The following is a 23,719-nucleotide window of genomic DNA, read 5'->3' as shown; positions in this document are numbered from 1 at the left end:
GTTCTTATGCCTTGAGATAAAATTTCAGTAACAGCATTAAGAAAAACATGATTAGCCCAGCCCATGTGGCTCAGGGTTGAGCGTTGACCCAGGAACTAAGAGGTCACCAGTTTGATTCCCGGTCAGGGCACATGCCTGGGTTGAGGGTTTGATCCCCAATAGGGGGCTTGCAGGAGGCAGCCAATTGATGAAGTTTTTCTCTCTTCAATGTTTCTATCTCTCTATCCTCTCCCTTTCTCTCTCTCTAAAAATCAAGAAAAACATATTAAAAAAAGAAAAACATGTTTAATCTCAAATAATTTAGCTGGAAGTGACAATATTTTCTTTTTTTAAAAAAATATATTTTATTGATTTTTTACAGAGAGGAAGAGAGAGGGATAGAGAGTTAGAAACATCGATGAGAGAGAAACATCGACCAGCTGCCTCCTGCACACCTCCTACTGGGGATATGCCTGCAACCAAGGTACATGCCCTTGACTGGAATCGAACCTGGGACCTCTCAGTCCGCAGGCCGACGCTCTATCCATTGAGCCAAACCAGTCAGGGCTGGAAGTGACAATATTTTCTGAAAAACTAGGTTAGTGACTCAGAAATGTCTCTAACAATGACAAAGATACTATCTCAAAAATGCTCAGTAAGAGCTTGAACTAGACAGCTTTATGAAATGCGAGTATATGGAGAAGAGCAATAATTGTAAATTAACAATATCTACACATATGATGAAAACTTAGGTATCAATTAGTGAATATTATAAGAACCCATGAAACTCTTTGTGTCCTCAAATATTTTATGGTTTACACACACACACACACACACACACACACACACACACACACTCACACACACACACACAGCCTTCCTGGGAAAAAGGAGGTGGCTGTTTGTTTAGGACTGTCATGTGTCCAGGTCTATTTTCTGAGCATCTACTACATACTAGGCCCTAGTTGAGGTCCAGGTGTTTCTGCTCTCCTAAATCTCTCTGTCCAGCAGATGCAACAGAGCGACATGATGTGCCCTGGGACCTTCACCACGGGAGAAAAGCACCATGAGGTCAGCAGGAGGGAGGAGCCTGGGTGGGGTTAGGAGGGCTTCTCCAAGTAGGGCATGTCTGTGCTGATTGATACCTGAGGGCTGGTGTTATGGGTCTCCCCACAAAAGATATATTGAAGTCCTAAACACAAGGATCACAGAATGTAACCTTATTTATAGAGTCTTTATAGAGGTAATCGAGGTAATCGAGGTAAAATGAGGCCTTAAGGTGGACCCTAGTCCAATGTGATTGGTGTCCTTATGAAAAGGGGAAATGCGGACAGAGACATGCACCCAGGGAGAACAATGTATGAAGATGAAGGCAGGGATTGAGTGAATCAGCAGAAGCCAAGAAGTCCCAGGTTGCCAGCAAACCACCAGGAAACATGTGGATCAGATTTGCTTCAAGGCCCTCAGAAAGAACCAACCCTGCGGACACCTTGGTCTCAGACTTGTAACCTCCAGAGCTGTGGGAAAATAAATTTCTGTTGTTGAGCCACTCTGTGGTATTTGTCTCGGCAGACCTCGCACACCAATGCAGGGGGGTAGGAGTCAGCCAGCTGGGGTTGGGGGCACCCAGGCAGAGGGAACAGCACGCAGGGGAAGGGTGACCAGAGCAGCTGTCATTGTGGAGAAGCGTAAAAGGGCTGGCCTGGCCTGGCCCTCTGGCCACCCTGAAAAGTGGGGGCCTTACAGGATCATATGGGGATGAGGTGAGAATGAGGTGCATGGCTCATACATGCACTGACGGAGCACCCACAGAGTGCCAGGCAGGCTACAAGCGACCAAGACAGTAAGTAGTACCTGCTTTCTGTGGGGGCAATAGGCAATAGAACAGAGAAAAGAGAGAATGATGGCAGGAGCTATGGAAGACTGGGAAGGCCCATCTGAGGAGGGGGCATTAGACTAAGCCCCTCTGGAGCCAGCCAGAAGACCTGGGGGAAGAGTGGTCCAGGCACTGGAGAGCCCCTGCAAAGCCCCTGAGGTCAGCACTGTATTTGGCAAGTGTGAGGAGCAGCAAGAGGTCAACGTGGCTGTAGGGCAGTGAGTGAGGGGGAGAGTGAGAGGACATGAGGGCAAAGGGACAAAAGGGAAGATCACGTAGAGTCTGGATGGGAGTTTGGGCAAAACACCCGGTGCGCTGTTGCCTGGTACAAATTATGTACTCAGGAAATGTGTGACTTTATCATTAATCCTGGAAAGGGGTAAGCTGCTGGGGACTTTACTCAGGGGAGCGAGGATGTGAACCTAGTTTTCAGAGCGGCCTGGATGGCTGTTAGGTGTGTGAACTGGATTCTCAGTGTGACTGTAGCAGGCTTGCCTGCCCACCACCATCTCCGCGGACCTGGCTTCTGTCTCCTGACACTTGTCCTCAGGAGCTCTGTGTTATTCACACATCTTAATGGCTCCATCCAGGCCATGAAGGACGACATTACGAACAGAACGCAGGACGACAGGTCTGCTCCCACCCAACAGAAGAGGAGCCTTGGGCCAGGTTCCCAGGCTCCGATCCAAGCCCCATCCCTTAACAGCTGCATGAGTCTGGGCTCACCTGCCTCGTCTGTAAAAGGTCTACTTCGTGGAAATCCTGTGAGATTCACCGAATTAACTGACACAAAGGAGCTTAGAACCAAGACTGTCATATAGTGAGGACTTCCTAAATGTTAGACATCATTTCCACCTACCTTAAAAAAACAAAAAGCCTTTCTTAACTGCATACTCCTCTCCGCCTGAGCTTCGCACACAGCTGCCTCCAATTCTGCTCCACCCTTCTCTCCTGCACCCTCCAGTCACCTCCATGAGGCTCACTTCTTCACTCAGGCATCAGGTTCATCCCAGCTTCTGGTCCATCACTCTTGGGCTCCCCAAACTCCACACTTGCCTGGGCTTCTCCTCACATTCTCTGAACCTGGAGGGGCTTCAGGCCCAGTCTTAACACCTTCCCTCTTCTCTACCCATATCTGGCCCTGGGTGAGCTCCTCCATCTTATGCTGATGACATCCACATTTCTCTCTCCAGCCTGACCTCACCCCTGAGCTCCAGACTCCTCCCCCGACTGCCTCCTCGATGTCTTCTGCACATTGCGAATGTAACCCATCCAGGACTGTGCTCTGGAGCTCCACCCAAGCCTGCTCCTTGCTCAGTCCCATCTTAGTTCAAGGCAAATGGACCTTTTAGGCTACAAGACCTTGCCTTCTCTCACACCACAGCCAACCTGCCAGCAACTCTGTCTGCTCCCCCTGCAGAGAATCCATTCCGAAGCAGCCCTTTTCCTCCTGGGCCTCCAGCCTGTTCCAGCCTCCTGGTCTCCTGCCTGGACTGTCACAGCAGCTCCTCACAGGCCCTGCCCCACATGCAGAGGTAGGAGCCCCAAGGACACCCCATTTAGATCATGTTCTTCCTCTGCTCCACACCCTTCCATGGTGCCACTTCACTTATAGCAGATGCCAAGACAGGTCACATGACCCTCCGTAACCTGTCCCCATCGCCTCTCTGATCTCATGTGCTCACGCTATTCCAGCCACTGGCCTTCCTCCTACAGATTAAGCATGGGTCTCTGCAGTTACTATTCCCTCTGTTTGAAATGTTCCTCATCCAGACACTATATGGTGGGAGCCACTGACTGACCTACTGTATGTTTTTAAAAAAATATATATTTTTTTATTGATTTCAGAGTGAAACAGAGAGGGAAAGATAGAAATATCAATGATCATAATCATTGATTAGCTTCCTCCTGCATGCCCCCCAATGGGGATCAGGTCCACAACTTGGGCATGTGCCCTGACTGGGAACCATGATCTCCTGGTTCATAGGTTGATTCTCAACCACTGAGCCACGCCCGTCAGGCACTGTGTGCTTTTCTTAGTTACCCTATTTATTCTCCGACTCCCCAACCAAAATGTCAGCTCTCTGAGGGCAGGGACCCCGGTGCACCTGTCCACAGCTGCACTCCCAGTGTACGGATTGGCATAGTGTCCTGATGATCAGTGACTGAGGTGTCACTATCCTCCCGGCCCCGAGACACTCAGCCTTTGATCCTGCATTGCCTTAGTGGGTGACCAGGCACTTACTTCTTTGGGTCAGTGAAGGGGAGTGGCCGTGGCGGGGGCTCGTCTGTTCTCTTCCACCCCGTTGGGTGTTTATTGCCCACAGGCTGCTTGGAGAAGAAGGACTTGGGGACGGAGGCAGAGAGCTGGAAGGAGCTGGACTGGGCCAGCTGTGAAGGCTGAGGAGTCTCTGCACTGGGAGTTTTGTAAACTTGAGCAGGGTAGCCAGCCCTTGAGTTCATGTCACTGCAAAGTAAAAATGAAAGAATTAAGTGAGGAAATTCATCCTATATCACAAAACAGATCTGTTTAAATGTACTCTTGGGGGAAAAAAAAAGTTCAATAACCCAAGAGACACATAAATATGTTGCTGCTGCAGAAAATTCTAAAGGTACAGCTGCTGCACAGCACTCAATCCCACCAGGAATGCCCTTCTAACACATTTAGTTCCTCTATGGCAGTGGTCGGCAAACTCATTAGTCAACAGAGCCAAATATCAACAGTACAACGATAGAAATTTCTTTTGAGAGCCAAATTTTTTAAACTTAAACTTCTTCTAACGCCACTTCTTCAAAATAGACTCACCCAGACCGTGGTATTTTGTGGAAGAGCCACACTCAAGGGGCCAAAGAGCCGCATGTGGCTCGAGAGCCGCAGTTTGCCGACCATGGCTCTATGGGAATCTAAAAACATAGCCCCCAATGGGTGGATGACCCCTGTGAGATTCCTCTCCTCCTAGGCACAATCTACACATCTGAAGGTGGGAATCCTGACTGCCTGTCTATAGGCAACCATAGCTTACAGTCTGCTCTATGGCCTTAACCTTTTCCTATGCATTAAAATATACACAATCAGAAATAGGGGGTAGGGGGAGTGAGGATTATGGTTTATATAACTGGGGTCATGTTACTATTTTGTACTGTAACTGTGGGGCTTTTAACTTAAAATATATCTGTGATGTAGCTCTTCATTAATTTTAAAGGCATCTACTACATATCAGACACTATTCCAGCTGATCTAATCCAAACCATAGCTCAATATCACAAATGCTGAATTCCTGTGGAATTAATGCTATAACAAACCTCATGCTGTTGACTAGGACCCAATTCTTGGGGACCCAACTGCTTACACCATGAAGGCAATTAACTTTTTAATAAAAGTCCAATTCCACTTCAAATAAGAGGTATTTAATGAGAAAATTAATGCCTCAATAAATCGTTTCTGCCCTAGTCAGTTTGGCTTAGTGGTTAGAACATCAGCCTGTAGACTGAAGAGTCATGGGATTGATTCCTGGTCAAAGGATGTACTATGGTTGCAGGTTTGATCCCTAGCCCCCAAATGGGGCGTGTATCAATTGTGTCCCTCTTACATCGATGTTTGTTTTCTCTCTCTCTCTCTCTCTCTCTCTCTCTCTCTCTCTCTCTCTCTCTCTCCCCCCCCCCCCCTACCTCTTTTCCACACTCTAAGGATCAATTCTCATCAATCCATGGGTGAGAATTAGAAAAATAAAATAAAATAAATCCTTTCTGAAGGTCAACTTAGCAGTATTAGAGGGGTGGGACTTCTGACTATGGCCTAATGAGGAGATTGGCAAATCCTGGACTCCAAAAGCATAAATTTGACAAAAACAACCATTTTAGCACTCTGTAAATTGACCAACGGCATATAACAAACCAAGATTCATTTATGCTTAAAAAACTGCTGAACTTCAGGTAAGAACAGAGACATCTGAGGCATTTTGGCCTAGGGCTCCTTTCATCCCCCGCCCAGCTCAATGAACAAGGAAGTTTGGCCACAGTGGAACGTTTGGGATAGTATTAAACATATCAACATATGTGCAATCAGAATTTCAGAAGAGAGAATGGGGTAGAAGAAAGGTTTCAAGAAATAACAGCTGAAAACTTTCCAGATTTGATAAAAGACATTCATCTACACATATAAGAAGCTCAACAAACCCCAAGCAGGATACCAGTAAATACAAAGACATTCACCCCCATCAAAATAAAACCAGATGAAAGTCAAACACTAAGATAAAAATCTTGAAAGCATGACCAGAAAAAGGATTTGTCACACACAGAGTAGCAATATAACCAACTGCTGACTTCTCATTTGAAACAATGGAATGGAATGGTATTTTCAAAGCACTGAAGAAAATCTGTCAACCAAGTATTCTATATCCAGCAAAACTACCCTTCATAAAAGAAGGAAAAATAAAGATTTTCGCAGATAAAGACTGAGAAAATGCATTTGCTAGCACATCTGCCTAAAAATAAAAGAGGTCCTCAGACTGAAAGAAAATGACTGTAAATGGTGATCTGAAGCCATATAGAGAAATGAAGGGTCCAAGATGGTAAATTTATGGGTTAGAATAAAGACTATAGATTTGTCTTATTTCTTTTCCAACTTCTTTAAAGACATAAGTTATGTAAAGCGATAATACTAATATATTGTTGGGTTTAAAACATACATGAGAAAATAGTACAAAGGAGGGGAAGAGAATGAAACTATAGTGGAGAAAAGTTTTTATGATATATTGGAATTAAGTTAGTATTAATCTAAATTATCCTGATAAGACGCGTATTACAACTAAAAAATAGCCAAAAATCAAGAGGACTCCAAACAGTACATTAAAATACACTTTTTTAGCACAAAAGAGGGCGTAGAGAAACAACAGAGGAGCAATAAAGTCAGACATATAGAAAACCAAAACAGAAAATGTGAACCCACTCATTAGTAATAATTTCATTAAATGTAAATGCTTAAACACCCCAATTAAAAGAAAGAGACGGTCAGAGTGGATTAAAAAAAAAAAAGCAAACATTCAACAATAAAGAATTTTTAAAAAGCAAGCTCCAATTATTTATATTTTCTACAATTTAGCAACAGCTATTAATAGGGCCTAGGTTGTGCATCTGTGGGGGATGTCCAGGGACCCATGGAATATATAACACAGGGAATGGACTCTGTCTATAGTGGTCAGAAGGGCTCCCCCAAGGGGGCAATGGCGTCTGAGCTGAAAACTGAAGGATGAGTAGCATCAATCTAAAACATGAACTCCCAGAAATCCATGCCACAGAAAAGCCTGCACAAGATGGTCACTATGGTGCTGTGTGTAACCAGGAAAAGTTGGACATGACCTGAATGTCTTTTCATAGAGGATTAAATAGGTCATTACAACCATACCCACGTGATCCAAAACTATGCAGCCAGTGCAAAGAATAAGGTAGATTTCTGTTTGTGGATAAGGACAGATGTCTGAGCTACAGCAAGTGGAAACAAGGCATGGTGCAAAGCATGGCTCTACTCTTTTTCTTTTTTTAAATGTACATAATATTGTATGATTATGTAACGTTTTTTGTTTTGTTTTTACAAAAAGGAATGTGCATATTTTTCCCAACTGTGGGTCATAAAAGCAACTTACTGGGTCCTGACCATTATTAAGGGGGGAAAAATAGGCTAGTATAAAAACCAACAGTGACCATCATGTGAGGTAAGGGCAAATGGTTTTGTGGGACTTCATTAGGGATGTCCATGCTGGCTTATAATGTAAAATGCCTTTCCTGTTTAAGGGAATGGTCAAAAATGTTTGAAAGAACAGGGCTGATACAAGTTTGGAGAAAAATCTCTGGGTGAGCATACACTAACATTACTATATCACTGGATATAGTGATGATAGGGAACATGTACAGAATAACAGTCAAATGAAACTATATAAATGGCACACAGGGCAAAAGCAAGTGCCATCTGATACCCCAGTCTCCCTCCTCAAGGCAACCTTGGTCCACCCTTCCTTTTTTCAACAGAGCACCTATGCATACACAAGCACATGTGTGTGAGGGAGTGAGTATCCTCCCAACCTTTCTTTGTAAAATAAATGGCAGCACATAGTAAGCTTGCTCTGCACTTGGCTTTGACCTTAGTAATATGTTCTGGAGCTCGCTCCATTGTCAGTCTACACAAGGCCCTCTCTCTTCAATGGCTGCAGATGGGCCACTCTGTGACTATATCATAAATGATTTTTACTCTCACTTTTACTTTCTACAGCACATATTTTCTCTACCTTGTTATCAGTAATGTCAACTTCTGTGAGCTAAAAAACATGATTCAAGAAGGAGGGGAAAAGGGTGAACACCCTTTGTCTTTGTTAGCCAGCTCCATCCACTGCGTCTTTAAAAATTTTTTTTTTTAAATTGATTTTTAGAGAGAGAGGGGGTTGGGAGAAAGAGAGAAACATTGATGTGAGAACAAAACATTTATCAGCTGCCTCCTGAGCACTCCCGACCGAAGGATTGAGCCAGCAACCTGGGCATGTGCCTTAATCAGGAATCAAACTGGCAGTGCACGGGATGATGCCCAACCAACCGAGACACATTGGCCAGGGCTATCCATTGACGCTTTTGATATGGGTTTGCTCCTCTTCAGGCCCTGTGGCAGACACTAAGCGTGTCATCCTAATGTCCCCTCACCCTAAATATATGAAGGCTGGTTTTACTCATTCTTTGCTTGGGGAAGGTGACCTAACACCCAACCCAGGGGAGAAATCCTGATTGGTTGACGCCACTTGTCTGGGATGGGTGTGGGGTGGGCCTGTGAACTACTACTGGCCAGTGAGATGCTGGGTGTGTGTGTGTGTGTGTGTGTGTGTTGTCTGCTGGGTGATTTCTGGGGAAGATCTCTTCACTAAAAAACAAACACACAGCCTTGGCCAGTGTGGCTCAGTTGGTTGAGCACTGTCCTGTGCATGAAGAGGTTGCTGGTTCAGGCTCAATTCCTGGTAGGGAGTGTGCAGGATGTAGCCAATTGATGTTGCACTCTCACATCAATATTTCTCTCTCTCTCCCCTCTTCCTTCCTGACTCTCTAAAAATCAATAAACTGCCCGGCCAGTGTGACCCAGTGGTTGAGCGTGGACCTATGAACGAGGAGATCATAGTTCGAGGCACATGTCTGGGTTGCAGGTTCAATCCCCAGTAGGGGGTGTGCAGGAGGCAGCCAATCAGTGATTCTCTCTCATCATTGATGTTTCTATCTCTCCCTCTCCTTTCCTCTCTGAAATTAAAGAAAAAAACAACACAAAAAACAAAAAACACACACACCAATAAACTATAAAAAATCAAAATAAAAACAAACAAACAAAAAACTTGCAGAAAACAACACTTCCTCTTCCTCCGGACACTGTGATTCTTTGGTAGAAGGGCAGCCTCTTTGAGACTGTGAGGGGAGCTAGCCTATAGTCTGATGGAGGCAGAACAAAAACAGGGAAAGAACCTGGGTCCTTGAGTCAAGAAATTACCCAATCCTGGGGGCCTCCATAATTTGGGATTTCATGTTCTATGAGCTAAGCGTCTTCCTTCAATTGAGCTGGGATTTTCTGCTACTTGTAGACAAAGATATTCCCATGACTGTGCCCATCTTCACCCTGACAAGGCTCAGGACTAGATGGTGCCTCAGGCACGGCCTCAACCAAAAACTATTCTCCCGAATATCTGTGCATCCCAGTTCAGCCCCTGAGGTGGGCACCCTTTCCCACACACCAATGGACGTGAGCAGTGCTAGGTGCCCAGTGCTGGGTGGAGTTCCTCACCTGCCTAGCAACCCAGAGTAAACACACTTCCTTTCGGAAGCACCCGTGTGGACAGGTGTCCTCCCTGGGCCTTAGCTTTGACCTGAAAAACGAGGCAGCACCAAGTGGTGGATGAGAACATGAGCCGTGCTGCTCACCTGACCCAGGTTCCGATCCCAGCTCCAACTGACACAGCAGCCTTTGCTCAAGTCCCTTCCCTCTGTGAGGCTCAGTTTCCTCCTCTGAGAAATGAGGCAACAACCCACCTGCCTCATGAGCTCATATGTGCAAAGTACTCGCACAGTCTGAGGAACCAGGGATGCGCTCCCCGAGTTGCAGTTATAAAGGGACATGGTGTGTCCAGAGCCTAAAAGCATGGGCTCTGGACTCGGCACGCTCACCCCACCTTCACCCAGAGAGGCTAAGTTATATCTCAGGGAAGCACGGAAGATTTTGTTGGAGTACAAGGTTTTGTGGCTCCATAGGCGAGATGGAGCAGTCACACAGCTGTATGGACCTGTGCAATGCTCTGGTCTTGATGGGTGGCCTAGGGTGGGTGACGAGCACGAAGGGCACTGTGCTCCTGCCTTCGGGAGGAAGAGCAGTGGTGGAGCAGGAGACTGACAGTACTGATCCCGCCGGTGTGAGCACAGCCAGGCCCTGCTCTGAGCATCTTACAGCTGTCATTTCATTCAGTTAGCTCAGCAACCCCACAAGGCAGGAACTACCACCATCCCCATGTTTCAAGCGGGGAAACTGAAGCTCAGAGAGATCAAATAACTTTCCCCAAATGATGTAGCTGGGAGAGAATGGAGCCACGGTGCAAACCCAGACAGTCTGGCTCAAGAGAACCCGATTTTAACCATCAGCCTGTACTTTCAATGACAACAGAAGTCACGATCAATATGTAGTGAGTGATCAGAAAATCTAGCAGCAGCTGATATTTTTGGACCCAGATATATCTCAGGTCCTGTGCTAAGTACTTTAATGCATAATGTCGGTTCATCCACACAGCCTTAGACCACAGAGCCTATCATTACCCCCATTTACAGATGAGGAAATGGAGCCTCAGAGAAACCGATGGAGATCACATGGTCGGTTAGTGGTAGAGCTGTGATCTGGACATAGCTAGAGCCTGGGAAATAACACTGCTCACCCAGATACCCTTAGGTGGGCCCCTGATGTTTGACCTTAACTGCAGGACCAATCTCGCCCTCTCCCCCTAGTATGTGCCATGGCCTGAGAGTCAGTCAGCCCCCGCATGTGGCTGGAATAACGCTCCAGTGTAGTAACCATGAGTGGCCATATTCCACCCTGTGGCCTGGGAGCAGAAGTGGCAGGTCTTCAGAGAGTGGAGGCAGAGGCTATGGGGTCAAAATCTATGCAGATCCAACCAGCGCTGGCCACCTCCACCAACCACTGCCCACTCACCATCACAGCGGCCTCCTCCTGCCCACCCCCCAACACAGCTGGAGGAGTCTGGGAATAACCGAGTGAGATCACAGTCCTCCACACGCCACCTGGAATGTCCCCTCTGCCTTCAAGCTTCTTCTACTCTCCCTCTTACTCCCTCCGCTCCAGCTGCATGGAACCTGCTCCCATACCTGCCAGAAACATTTTCACCTCAGGGCCTTTGCACTGCTCTCTCCCCCAAGACCTGTTCATGGTTCCACCTTCCCTGAGTTGGCCTGGGTTCCTCTTCCCCAGCTGACTATGACTCTTGGAGGTCTCTGGCATATGTGACCCCAGTCTCCTGGCTAACACAGGTAGGGTGGGCCCCAATGGATCCTAAGGCCCTCACATTACCTTTTGGGGCTCTGCCCCCAGAAGGGTATCCTGATGATTCCTGCAGCACAGCCCTGGGACGGGAGGCCACGTGCTTCCTGCCTGCCTGGGAACGCCCAGCTGTGTCAGCTCTACGTGAAGCCAGAGCCTCTGATCGCCCCTAAACAGCTCTGACAAATTACCCTGGAAACCCAGGAAGGTTTGGAGTGTGTGCTGCCTCAGGAGAGGGCAGGGGTCCAGGTGGCTGCCCGCCTGGGATCACTCAGCCCGCTGTGCTGTGGTGCCCACAGTAGGCGCTGGCGCCTGGCGGTGAGCCTGGAAGCCAGGCTCCCATGACGAATGTCTGGGGGAGAGTCTGGGCACTGAAGTCATCAGTGGGCACAAGCTGCTACAGGCTGCAGTGCCTTCCCCAGCAGGGCTGGAGTGTACGAGGGCGGCCGTGTTTGTGGGGCTTCCCTGCTTGAACATGACAAGGCCCATCCCTTTCCTAGCAGCCCTCAAATGTTGCCTGCAAACTCATTCCTTCTACCCCCAAAATGATCTATTTGCCCTAGAGTGGCCCCGAGTGTTTTTCTCCCCAGACCTTATTGCCATCTGGCATGTTAATATTACATGGTAGCTCAGCTGTCTGCCTCACTCTCTCCAGGAGAACGTCAGCTCCACAAGGAAGTTGACTTAGTTTGACTGTGTTCCCTGCTGTATCACCATTTTGGGAATAGTGCCTGGCACAAAGTGGGTGCTTTAATGGTCAGGCCTGCCCAGTCCTGCTCTCCTCTTCTCTCTAGAATCTCAAGCTCTCAGTCTATAGCAGCCTCCTGACACTCGGCAGTTGGCCCTGACTCTTACACAGCTCGCTGGCACTGTCCTGGACCCTGTCTGTCTCCCTCCTTATGCCCTGGAAGTGCCACTTGTTCTGTCTTCTGATCAGGCCTTCTTCCTTCTCATTCACATTTGGCCTCAGCCCCAGCATAGCACTATCTTTCAAAACATAAATCTGTCTGCACTACCCTTTCTGCTGAAAACTTCCCTTGCTGCCCGCAGCTCTTAGGATCAAATCCAAACTCCATAACGTGGCTGAAAGGGCCCTGCATGGTCTGCCCCCTGATGACCTCCCCAAACTCAGCTGCCCCCTCAATTTCCACACTTGAGCCCCGGGGCCTGTTCAGCGACCTGACAGTACACATCCTCTTTTTTTACCTCAGGATCTTTGCATATGCTACTTGCACAGGGACACCCTTTCCACACCCCATCTTTCCTTTCTCTCTTTTCAAAAATAATTGCCAAGACAAGGCAGAGGGAGGGTTCGAACACCGGTGGGCTGATTCTGGAGCTCATACTCTCACCTACCATGAAGATGTTTCTTTAAATCAACTCATTTAATTTTCCTGAACTTGTCAAGGCCATATCTATATTATTTTATAGAGGATGAGTGGCAACACTTTCTTTAATACTACCCATTAAAGCAAACATACATCCATTTCAAATACATTTTCCTCCGGTACCACCCAAATCACCTAGGACATTTTGGGAAATGTTCCACACTAGAGCCTGGTTGCCTAGGAGAAAACTTCCGGAAGCAGCTTTAATGACTAGATAAGAATGATGTGCAATTAGCATCAATTGTCTGTATGCAAATTAAAGCTTGTAACCGCAGGGCCCTCTTTCCTAGCAGGCTCCCCTCCCATATTATTGTCTTCATTTCTGGGTTCAGTAAATCCTCTCAGACACAGGGTAATTTTATACCCACCTCCTGCCTCAGCCATACTCTACTCTCCAGCGCTGCTACCTTTATGTCAAAGATTTTGCAACCTATAGTTACTCAGGTCCCTATCACAGGCCTGTGCCTAGCACAGGGGCCACCGCAGCAGAGACCTGGGACTCGGTGGGCGCACTTTGACATGTGTCTCAGTGATGACCTGGTTCTCATCTGTCTCACTCACTGGTGGTGGGCTGAGGTGTCTGGGACATAACAAATCCCTAAGAAATATTTGTGAGCAAAGTGAACAGATAAATAAATAAATGAATGAACGAAGGAGCTGTCAAAAGTCTGTGAGTTCCAATCAAAGACTGTCTGTTTAGGGAGGCAGCCTGAGATGGAGACCTGGGATCCAGCTGGGACACTTCTCTCTCCCCACCTTCCCCCTTCTCCTGGGCCCCTTGACTCAGGATCTGTGCACTGAGGTGAGGGGAAGCACCGACTTACAGGCACTCTGAAATCCAAATCGCCACAGAACCACTGTGAAGTCATGACATCACTTCAGGAGGTATCAAGCAGCATTCTAACATTTTAAAAAGACGAGACTAGATCTAAGTGCTTCGCACACCGGCCAAGTATTGTTTGGGAAATTTTTGCTTCACCTTTTTTTAAACACCGACATACACATAAATCCACTGAGGGTTGTGTTAAGGAGGCCGAAGGCAGTGCCTGGGTGCATATGTCCTGAGTGGAAAGAGGCTGTAAGTCTCTGGCAAAGGCATCAGGAAGCCAAAGAGGTAAGGACCCCTGATGGGGTCTGGGACCTGGGCTAGCCCTGCTGAGGAGTGCTCAGAGAAGGGAAGGGAGGCTGTGAGGCTGTGGCTTTAAGGGTTCTCCTTAGGGTCAGGCAGCTCAATAATCCTTGCCTGGAGCCATGGACCTCTGAAGGGGCCCATGGACCAGGCTGAGCCCTGTGGCTGCAAAAGAACTTTTCACCCTCTGCATTTTTCTGAGAGAAGGTTCATTGCTTCCATCAGATTCTCAAAGTGTGTGGTTTGGACTCCAGGTTGTTGGTTCCCCAGTGCCTGTTCTTTCTCATTCCCCTGCCTGCCTCTCTACCAATGGTTCTCAAAGTGTGGTCCCAGGATCTACTGGGAACTTTAAAAAAATGCATATTCTTTGGCCCTTTTGATGTACTGTTTTAGGAACTCTGAGTGGGACCCAGTTTCTGTGTTGAACAGCCCTCCAGGGGATTGTCTGGGGACCACTGCATGTTACTGTGCGGCTGGAAGGCTATACCGTGATCTCCCAGACTTCACTGATGCTGGGATGGTCATGTGACACTGCTTGCTGAAGAAGGTTTGGAGAAAGCTTTTGTGTTCTCCATATAAAATGATCTATACAGATGCTGCCATCTTTCCTCTGCCCTCTGCTTCCACGTTCCTCAGGGGCTCCACAGCTACCCAGAGACCAAGAAGTGGCAGCCCGTATGATAAGGATGGGGGAGCAGGAAGACACAGGGTGCAGCCATGAGGCCCTCCCTGAGCTGCTGCATCAGCCAGGCTCTGTCCTCTTGGACTTTCCTTCAGGGTGCTGTTAAACCTCTATTTGTTTAAGCTGGTGTGGATCAGGTTTCCCATAACCTCCATCCAAACACACTCTTATCAGATGTAGTCTGTGACCCCAGGAAGCATAAAAACCATGGGTCTCAGCAGAAGGAGAAGGAAAGAGACAGAGGACATCAGAGACAGATGAGACAACCAGCCAGGGGTTTCTCTCCCTCTATTGTGTCCTTAAAGGCTGATGGATGGGCAGCAGGGGGTGCTCCATGAGCCTCCTAACTCTGTAAGCAAACTCTTGCACAAGCTCATACATTTGTGACCATGTTTCTGGGGCTGGGACCCTGTCATCAAGCCTGTGGGGGAAGTTGAAGGAGGTCAGGATCCCCTGAAGGGCCCGGGCGAGCAGCAGCGCCTTACCTGGTCTGCCTTGATGGGTTGCGACTGCCCCCGGTCAGGCCTGTAGGGGTGCTGGAGCCTGAGTTGTACAGCTTCGGTCGGTAGGCCTGGCTCTGGGCAGCAACCACAGGGGCAGGCGAGACCTCCCTTCGCCTGTCTGCATGGTGGGAATGCCCGGTGGCCTCGCGCCCACCCCCACAAAGGCCAATACTTCCTGGTGACTTGTGTGGCTTGGCAGGCCGAGGTGCCTTGGCCAGTGACATGCAGCTGGGGCTGGAGGTGTAGAGGGTAGTGTCAATGCCGCTGTCACTGGAGCCGCCCTTGGAGAGGGGGTCTTGCTCTGGCTCCAGAGAGTCCAGGGGGTCGAACCAGCGGTCATCGCTGTGGCTGCTGGATGCGTTGCTGGACAGGGTATTGCTGCTGGAATGACTGGAGTACTGAGGATCTCCCTGAAGGCAAGAGAAGTGTCATCTCTAGATTCCAGGACGGGGCAAACCTTCCCTCCCTGGGTCCTACTCCCCTGAGTGTGACCCCTGGAGCCAGACAGCTTCCAACTCTGGTTCCCTCATTTACTGGCCATGTGACTTTGGGCAAATACCTCAGTTTCCACATGTGTAAAATGGGGTTGATACTAACCATTTCATGGGGTCGCTTGGAGGGATGACATTATGTATGCAACAAGAGCTCACAGTTCAAGCTCAACATGTCTAAAACTCAGCTCTGGGCCTTCCCTCCCGAATCTGCCTCTCCCCGTCTCAATAATGGCACCACCATTATTGGAGTCACGATCCTGCTCTTGATCTCACACCATGCCCACTTCAACAGTAAATCTTGTTGCTAGCATCTTCAAAACTGATTAGAACTCACCACTGCTTCCGGCTCCATCCACCACCTCCCACAGTGGCCTCTTCCTGGTCTCCTCGCTCCTGTCCATGTCCCAGCCAACCCTGCCCATTTGTTCCCTATTTGCACCCACATCAGTTCCTGTTCCTTCCCTGTTTAGAACCTTCCTGTGATTGATTCCATCTCACTCAGAGGAGAAGCAAGAGTCCTCACCAAGGCCCCCGAGGGATCTGGCCCCACGTTCTGGTCTCTAACTTGATTTCCCTCTCCCGCTTGGGCCTCCCTGCTGCTCTCTGAGCATGCCAGGCACACATCCACTGCAGGGCCTTTGTACCTGCTGTTCCCTCTGCCTGCAATGCTCTTCCCCAGATGTCTTCATGGACCACCCCTTACTTCATTTACGGTTTTGGCTTAAAGGTCACCTTCTTCAAAGGCCGTTTCTAACCACCTCATCCTAAAGCACCCTTTCCCTTAACTGTGCTTTGTTTTCCTTTCCCAGCAAGAATCAGTTCTTGGTGTTACATGACTTATCTGCTTATTGCTTGTTGCCCCTAATGGCCTGTCTGCTTTGTGAGCACAGGGGCTCGTCTGTTTTCTTTATCACTGTGGCCCCAATGCCTGGCTTGCTGCAAGTGCTCATTGAATGAATGGATGTGAAGAGACTGCCAAGTGCTCACCCAAACTATCTCCTTCTGGGCACACAGGACGACTACCACTTTCCCAGCCTCCTTTGCAGTGAGGTGTGGTCAAGGATGAAGTCCTGGCCGAGGCAATATAAGTGACAGTGATTTTTGCTATTTCCATGCTTGGATTACAAAAACTTCCCAGATGAACCTCTCTCCCCCCCATCCCCAGCAGAGGGCTCCAAGGCCCTGAGGGACACAAGATGATGTTAGAGACCAGAACATGGGTTCCTGAATCACCATGTGGGAGCTGCTCTCTGAATACCTGCACTGCACTGTTATATGAGAAGGAAATAAACTCTTGTGTGAAGTCACTAAGATTTGGGGACTGCCTGTCATAGCTGTTAACCTACTGCCATAGACTGAATGTTAACCTACTCCCCCCAAATTCCTATGCTGAATCCTAATCCCCAGTGTGATGGTATTAGGAGGTAGTACCTTTGGGAGGTGATTAGGTCATGCGGGTGGAACTCTCATGAATGGAATTTTTAAGTCCTTATATATATCTACCTACTTATTCCTATATATATTTATATTCCTCATGAACAGGATTATAAAATCCATATGGATATTTATGTCCTTATACAAGGAACCCCAGAGAGCTCCATCACACATTCCACCACATGGGGTGAGAAGGCTGCCTGTGAACTAGGAAACGGGTCCTCACCAGACACTGAATCTGCCTGCACCTTGATCTTGGACTTCCCACCCCTCCAGAACTATGAGAAATAAATATCTGCTCTAGCTGGTTTGGCTCAGTGGCTAGAGCATCGGCCTGCTAACTGAAGGGTCCCAGGTTCGATTCTGGTCAAGGGCACATGCCTGGATTGCGGGCTCGATCCCCATTGGGGGTCTTGCAGGAGGCCGCTGATCAATGATTCTCTCTCATTATTGATGTTTCTCTCTTTCTCCTTCTCCCTTCCTCTCTGAATTCAATAAGAATATACTAAAAAAAAAAGAAAAAATCATTAATATAAGCTAACCTAGTATATGGCATTTTTGTTACAGAGCCTGAGCTGATGAAGATACTTACCATGACTGATGTAATAAATAATGAGGAAAGTGGGGCTTGAGAAGCTGAAGTCATTTTAAAAAATATATATATTTATTGATTTCTGACAGGAAGGGAGAGGGAGAGAGAGACAGAAACATCAATGATAATAATCATTGACCGGCTGCCTCCTGCACGACCCCCAATGGGGATTGAGCCCGCAACCTGGGCATGTGTCCTTGACCAGAATCAAACCTGGGACCCTTTAGTCTGCAGGCCAATGCTCTAGCCAGTGAGCCAAACCAGCTAGAGCTGAAGTGATTTGCTCTGGATGACATAGTTGGTGAGGGCTGGAGCCAAGATGTGCACCTGGCTGGTTCTAACTCTAGTGTTTAGCCCCTCTGCTCGAGTGAAAGTTGGCAAAGGTAGAGAATGTGCTCACATGTGGAGGTGAGAGGCCCAGGCAGGTGAAGCTGCCTGGCCCATAGCAGTCATGGCAAGCCGAGCAACCAATTAGCCAATTCCTACAGCCCTTACTCCCCAGGGTGAGGCGGTGGGGCCCAGACTCACTTTGGAATGCCTGTTGGGGGAATCTTTGCCTGCTGCATCCTGCCTGGAGGTGTGCTTGCTCCCACTGGTTCCAGCCAGGGCTGAGAGCCGGGCCTGGGCGGGCACATGCCACAAAGGTTCTGCAGGAAGACAGGAGACACATCAGTGGTTAGAGGTGACTCAGGTCCTGGCCCGAGTCCATCCAAAGAATCTGGCCCTAAATATGGTTTGTGATGGAGCCACATCTCTACCAGCTTGTCTGTTCAGCGCACACAGGGCCATGACCCCATCAATGTACGTCTTGTGGGTACAACACTCAGTAATGGAACAGTTATAGAGCTCTTACTCTGTGCTAAGCCCCATTCTAGTGCTTTGCATGGGTGAACTCATCGAAGCCTTACAACAATCCTCCATCTTTATTCCCAAAGGAGATTGGGCACATTTTCATCCTTATTGACCATTTGTATTTATTTTGTAAACTAGAGGCCCGGTACATGAAAATTAATGCACTGGAGCCAGGGTGGGGGGTGGGGGGGAAGGGGGGCGCATCCCTCAGCCTGGCCTGCCCCCTCTCACAGTCCGGGAGCCCTCAGGGGCAGGAGGTGACCTGGTGATCAGGGGAAGGTGACACCCCATCACACCTCTGCTGCTGCCATTGCCGGCAGCACAAGCCTCGGTGGCCCTGGTTACCTGAGCCTCGGGTGGCCCTGGGCAGCAGCCATCTGAGGCTTGCCTGCGCCTCAGGCCGGTCCTGGGCAGCTGAGGAGACTGGGGGACTCCGGAGGCAGGCATGTGGAGCAGCCGGGGCTGAGGGGACTGGGCACCACCATCTTTGAGGATGGGACAGTCAATTAGCATATTCCCCCCTTATTGGCTGTGGGCGCTGCCATCTTTGCGACGGTGTGAGGGTCAATTCGAATATTCCCTCTTTATTAGATAGGATTACCTGCTTGCATACTTTACCCAGTTTTCCATGGAATTGACTATTTTTTATCTTATTGGTATATAGGATTCTTTATATGTATATACAAAGTAGCAATCTTTTGTTGGTTAAGTGAACATAATTTCTTTTTGTTTAATGAAAATGGGATAATAATAAACACTGTCCTACAAGTTGATTTTCACTTTATAATATACTTACATTTTGAACAAGTGCAGGATTGTCTGGGACAGAATTATACAAGTGAAATTGCTGGTTCAAATGTGGAACAGATTTAAAATCGTGATGGCTGGTGTGGGTATAAATTAGTCTAAACTCCTAAAACCAGTGAGCCTGAATTGAGCATCTGACCTTAAAAAAAAACACCAAAAACAACCAAGGGAGGACTAGTTAATATCTATTAACCTTTTAAATGCTCTGGGGAAGGTGGGCCTGTCGGAGGATCACTGCGAGAGCAGCCTGTCTGGCAGAGTCGAGGTGTCACTGCCTGTGTGGCTTTCAAGTGGGAACCATGGATATAAGAGAACACGCCACCTGCTCTGCCTCTGGAGATGATTATCCTCTTTGGAGCATCCCACACCCCCAGAAGGTGCTGGTCTCCTGGGAGGCGGCCAGCCCATGCCGGGAAACCACATTTCCACAGAGAGCCAAGCCTGTGCCTGTCACATCCAGCCTTAGCTACCACCTAGGACACTGATGATGCACATATTTCTGCCTCTGGCCTAGACTCTCCCCTGACTTCAGACTGGTATATACGGCTGGGCACCTCCCACTGAACATGGTCAAAGCCAGCTCCTTATCTTCTTCCAAACCTGAATCTCTCAGTCTCTCCTGCTCAGTCAATGGCTGCTCTATCCTTTCAGCTCCTCGGGCCAAAAACCTGGTATCACCCTTGATTCCTTTCTCTCTTACCCACATTGAAGCATCAGGTAATTATGTCAACTCTACCTTCAAAATGAGAAAAAGAAATTAAAAACCCACAAAAACACCAAAAAAACTCTACCTTCAAATGACCACGTCCAGAACCCACCCATCTTTCCCCCTCCACTGTCCCCACTATGTAGCAAGAGACCCTGTGATCACCTCAGGCAGATCCTATCCTATCTGTGCACCACACCTTCTGTCCCTGTCATCTCCCATCAGGTCTCTATATAGGCCTTCTACTGTTCCTCCAACACCAGAGTCATGCTAGCTCAGGGTTGTCGACTAGCTCTTCCCTCCTCTGGAATGATCTCCCCGCTGTCTCCTTTGCCTGATTTGCTCAGAGATTCTCCCAAATGCCACCAATTTCTCTCAGCACTATTAGTTCCCCTTGATACTCAGCATTATGGGTAAGACTTATCACTGTCCATCTTTCCCAGCATACTGTCAGGGTATATGCCTGCTTGGCTCACACTGTATCCCTGGTGCTCAGCCTGGTGTACTATTAGTGAAGGGCCAGGTTCCTTCCCCTACCCGCTGCCTCAGTGTCTCTGGGTCTGCCCTTGGCTGGCCCTGAGCCTGGGCCCTTCACTGATCCTCTGAACTGGCCCCCAATGACCTGACTCTCATGCTTTACCCTTCACATGATGAAACCATGGCCATGCATGAACTTGGGGTAGCTGGTGATCCTCGGGACACCTTCCCAACCTGGGTGCTCTGAGGCTTGAGAAACGACCACACTCTGTGGGTGAGGAATTTTGGGGTAAGGAGGGGTTCTAGAACCCGACAGGCCTTATTTCAAATCTTAACGCTGACACTTACCAGCAGGAACCTCAGCCAAGTGACCACCTTTCTGTGTCTCATCTTCCTCATTTCTAATGGGGCAGTAAAAAGTGCCCATTCTAGCCCTAGCTGGTTTGGCTCAATGGATAGAGTGTCGGCCTGGGGACTGAAGGGTCCTGGGTTTGATTCTGGTCAAGGGCACATACCTGGGTTGTGGGCTCGAACCCTACTAGGCAGCCGGTCAATGATTCTCTCCCATCATTGATGTTTCTTTCTATCTCTCTCCCTCTCCCTTCCTCTTTGAAATCAATAAAAATATATTTTAAGAAAAGTTGCCCCATTCTATTGTGTTCCTGAGGTGATTAAGTAGGAGGAAATGTGGAGTATGCACACATTGTGTGCATACAACAAGCACACTAAACCCTGTTGCTGTTACTAAGATTATCATCATCTGCTCAGGGCTGGGCAAATCCTCTCTGTCATGGTGCCTGACTCCTCCCAGCCTGAACTACCCTTTTTTTTTGATTGAGAATACATTCCAGACTTCATGATGCTTGCCCTGATTTTTGGGGGAAGGTCTAGGGGAGCAGGAGAAGGTGTCAGCTGATTTATAACAAGGTCCCAAGGAAGTGACAGGGGACCCGAGCTCTAGGAGACAGAAGAGAGGAGACGTAAGAATAATGGTGAGTTTCTGTGACACTTTATTTGGGTCCCATGGTGAATGCTGGAAAAATTTCCTCCTCATTTATACTTTAGTGTAATGAGATCACCAAGTAACACTTTTCTCTTCTTCTGAACTGGGCGGGGGTGAAAAAAAAAAAAGATGCAAATCTGTTTGTCTGGGAGCCAAGATCACAGACTTGCAGGCTGGGACAGGCAGGACCAAGGGTGTCTACAGGCCCTGGAGGGCAACCTACTTGCCTGAGTCCATCTGTTTTCCTGGTTTAAGGGCACCATGGGGCTGGGATGCCAAGGACTTCCCCAGGCCACCAGTCCTGGGCTATGCAACCTCTTCCATACCCTACAATGCCTGGGGAAGCTGGTAGTGTGCTGACATGGTCATCCTGAGCTGCCTGGAAATTCTGGAAGATCCCCTAAGCTGACATCTCCACTCTTCCCCTCTAATGTCTGATAGTAATTTCACTGGTTTTCTTTCTTTAGAATCTGCCCATTCATCTAGTGGTTCTCAGACTTCAAAGGGGCAATAGTTTGTTATGAAAAATTATGTTGAAAATATTCATCTTAGTGTATGCACCCATGATAATCATTACATATAGGAGAATAAACAGATGAGAAGATGCTTAGTCTCCTCAGGCACCAGAAAAGTGCAAATTAAAACCACGATGTGCTGCTACTACTACACGGCTGAAACGAAAAGGTTGGTGAGGACATGGAGCAACTACAACTCTCAGATGTCATAGGTGGGTGTGTGAAATGGTTTGTCACTTTGGGAGAAGGTTTGGCAGTCTCTTATAAAGTTAAACATATGACCCAGCGATTCCACTCCCAGGTATATACTCTACAGATGTGTGAGCCTGTGCTCATCAAAAGCCAGACACAGTGCTCATCTTCAGCCGCACCAGTCTAAGCAGTGCCAAACTGGAAACCACTCAAATGTCCATCAGCATGAGAACGGAGTAGTCAGGGGTGGGTCATTCAGATAATGGAATGAGAACTACTCAGAAACTGTGTTGCTACATACAATCACATGGCCACCTTTCACCAACATGATACTGAGTAACAGAAGCCAGACTCATGCAGTCAGCATGAGGTCTACATTCTGTATACATGAAATTCAAAACTAGGTAAGACGAAGTTGGGCTGTGAGAAGCAGGACGGGGTGGCCTGTGCGGGGTGTTGACTGGGAGGGGCCTGAGCCATGTTCTTGCTCTGGGTGTGGAACATGGCATGCTTGCTTTGTGACATGTCATCACACTGGACATTCAAGCTTTGGGCTCTTTTCTTGTAATAGTCTGGAATATAAAACAGGAGGGAAGTGCGATGAAAAGCCTCAGAACCCAGTGGGCTCTGCTTCCCGAGCACCACTCTCAGTCCTTTTCAACTCTTTCCTCTGCGGTTGCCACCTTCACGGCACACATCTGTACTTGAATCCTGACTGACAATGTTGGCAGACACCCTTCTGATGCCCTGTCTGGGTGGAGAAGGATCTACTCCGTGGTCCCCACTGCTCTGCTGGGCGACCTCTCTAATCTATGTGTGGCCCCCTCACAGCTTTCCTGTGTGCTTTATCCATCTGCCAGGAGGAGGGGTGTCACCTGTCAGGCTGTGTGAGTAGAGATCCTGTAGGGTGATGCGGGAGGGAACAGCTGGCCCAGGGAAGCCTTCCCTACCTGGCTTCTGGCGCTCCATCGTGCTCTCCTGGCTGGTCAGTCCACCTGAGGAGGAGTCCCCGCTGGATGTTCCGTCGTGGCCAAAGTGGGGATCAAACGACAGCAGTGGGTGTGGGGCGGCCGCATACCTGCAGGGGAGTGAGAAGAGGCAAGTGCAGGGTGAAGGGCTGGTGTGTCAAAACCACCTGAGAGCTAGTCTCCAGTGGGTTTTAAGCACAGGAGAGCCCAAGTGGATGAGGCTAAATGTGCTGTAGCCTAAGGGAGGAGGCCAAGGAGCTGTTGGTGGCAGGGAGTGCTGGGCAAGGAGGGGTTCTCCAGGGAGGAGGAGTAGAAGCCACTTAGGTGATGTCCCTACCCACAGGCTTTTCAGGGGCCCTGTTTTTTGGCTGTAAAACGGGGCCTGTCTTGGGCTCCCTCACTCTGGTGGGGAAGAGCAGGATAAGGCAGTCTATGTGTACACACAGGAGCCCTGGAGCCAGCAGGTTGGGGTTTAAACCTCACCACTGCCTCTTGCCCAGCCAGGCAGTCAATTTTTCAACTTGGAGCCTCAGTTTGCCTAGTTGTCAAGAGATGATCACAAC

The 23,719-nt window shown here is 48.4% G+C and overlaps 1 protein-coding gene across 5 annotated transcripts in view; it reads right to left on the bottom strand.

The window, feature by feature from the left end:
• The window catches only part of SIPA1L3 (signal induced proliferation associated 1 like 3), a 246,732-nt gene that overhangs the window by 22,474 nt on the left and 200,539 nt on the right, over positions 1 to 23,719 (bottom strand). For all 5 annotated transcript variants that reach the window (XM_079799983.1, XM_079799984.1, XM_079799982.1 and 2 more), the window contains 4 exons: positions 23,139 to 23,266; positions 18,165 to 18,283; positions 15,099 to 15,526; positions 4,101 to 4,322 (listed from right to left, as the gene is read on the bottom strand). In XM_079799983.1, the coding sequence (XP_079656109.1) occupies positions 4,101 to 4,322; positions 15,099 to 15,526; positions 18,165 to 18,283; positions 23,139 to 23,266 (897 nt within the window). The remainder of the gene's footprint in view (positions 1 to 4,100; positions 4,323 to 15,098; positions 15,527 to 18,164; positions 18,284 to 23,138; positions 23,267 to 23,719) is intronic.

This window comes from Cnephaeus nilssonii, assembly GCF_951640355.1.
Source record: "Cnephaeus nilssonii genome assembly, chromosome: 20".
In the NCBI taxonomy this organism is placed as follows: domain Eukaryota; kingdom Metazoa; phylum Chordata; class Mammalia; order Chiroptera; family Vespertilionidae; genus Cnephaeus; species Cnephaeus nilssonii.
The sequence above is the reverse complement of the archived record's forward strand: the minus strand, read 5'-3'. Positions and strand labels throughout refer to the sequence as shown.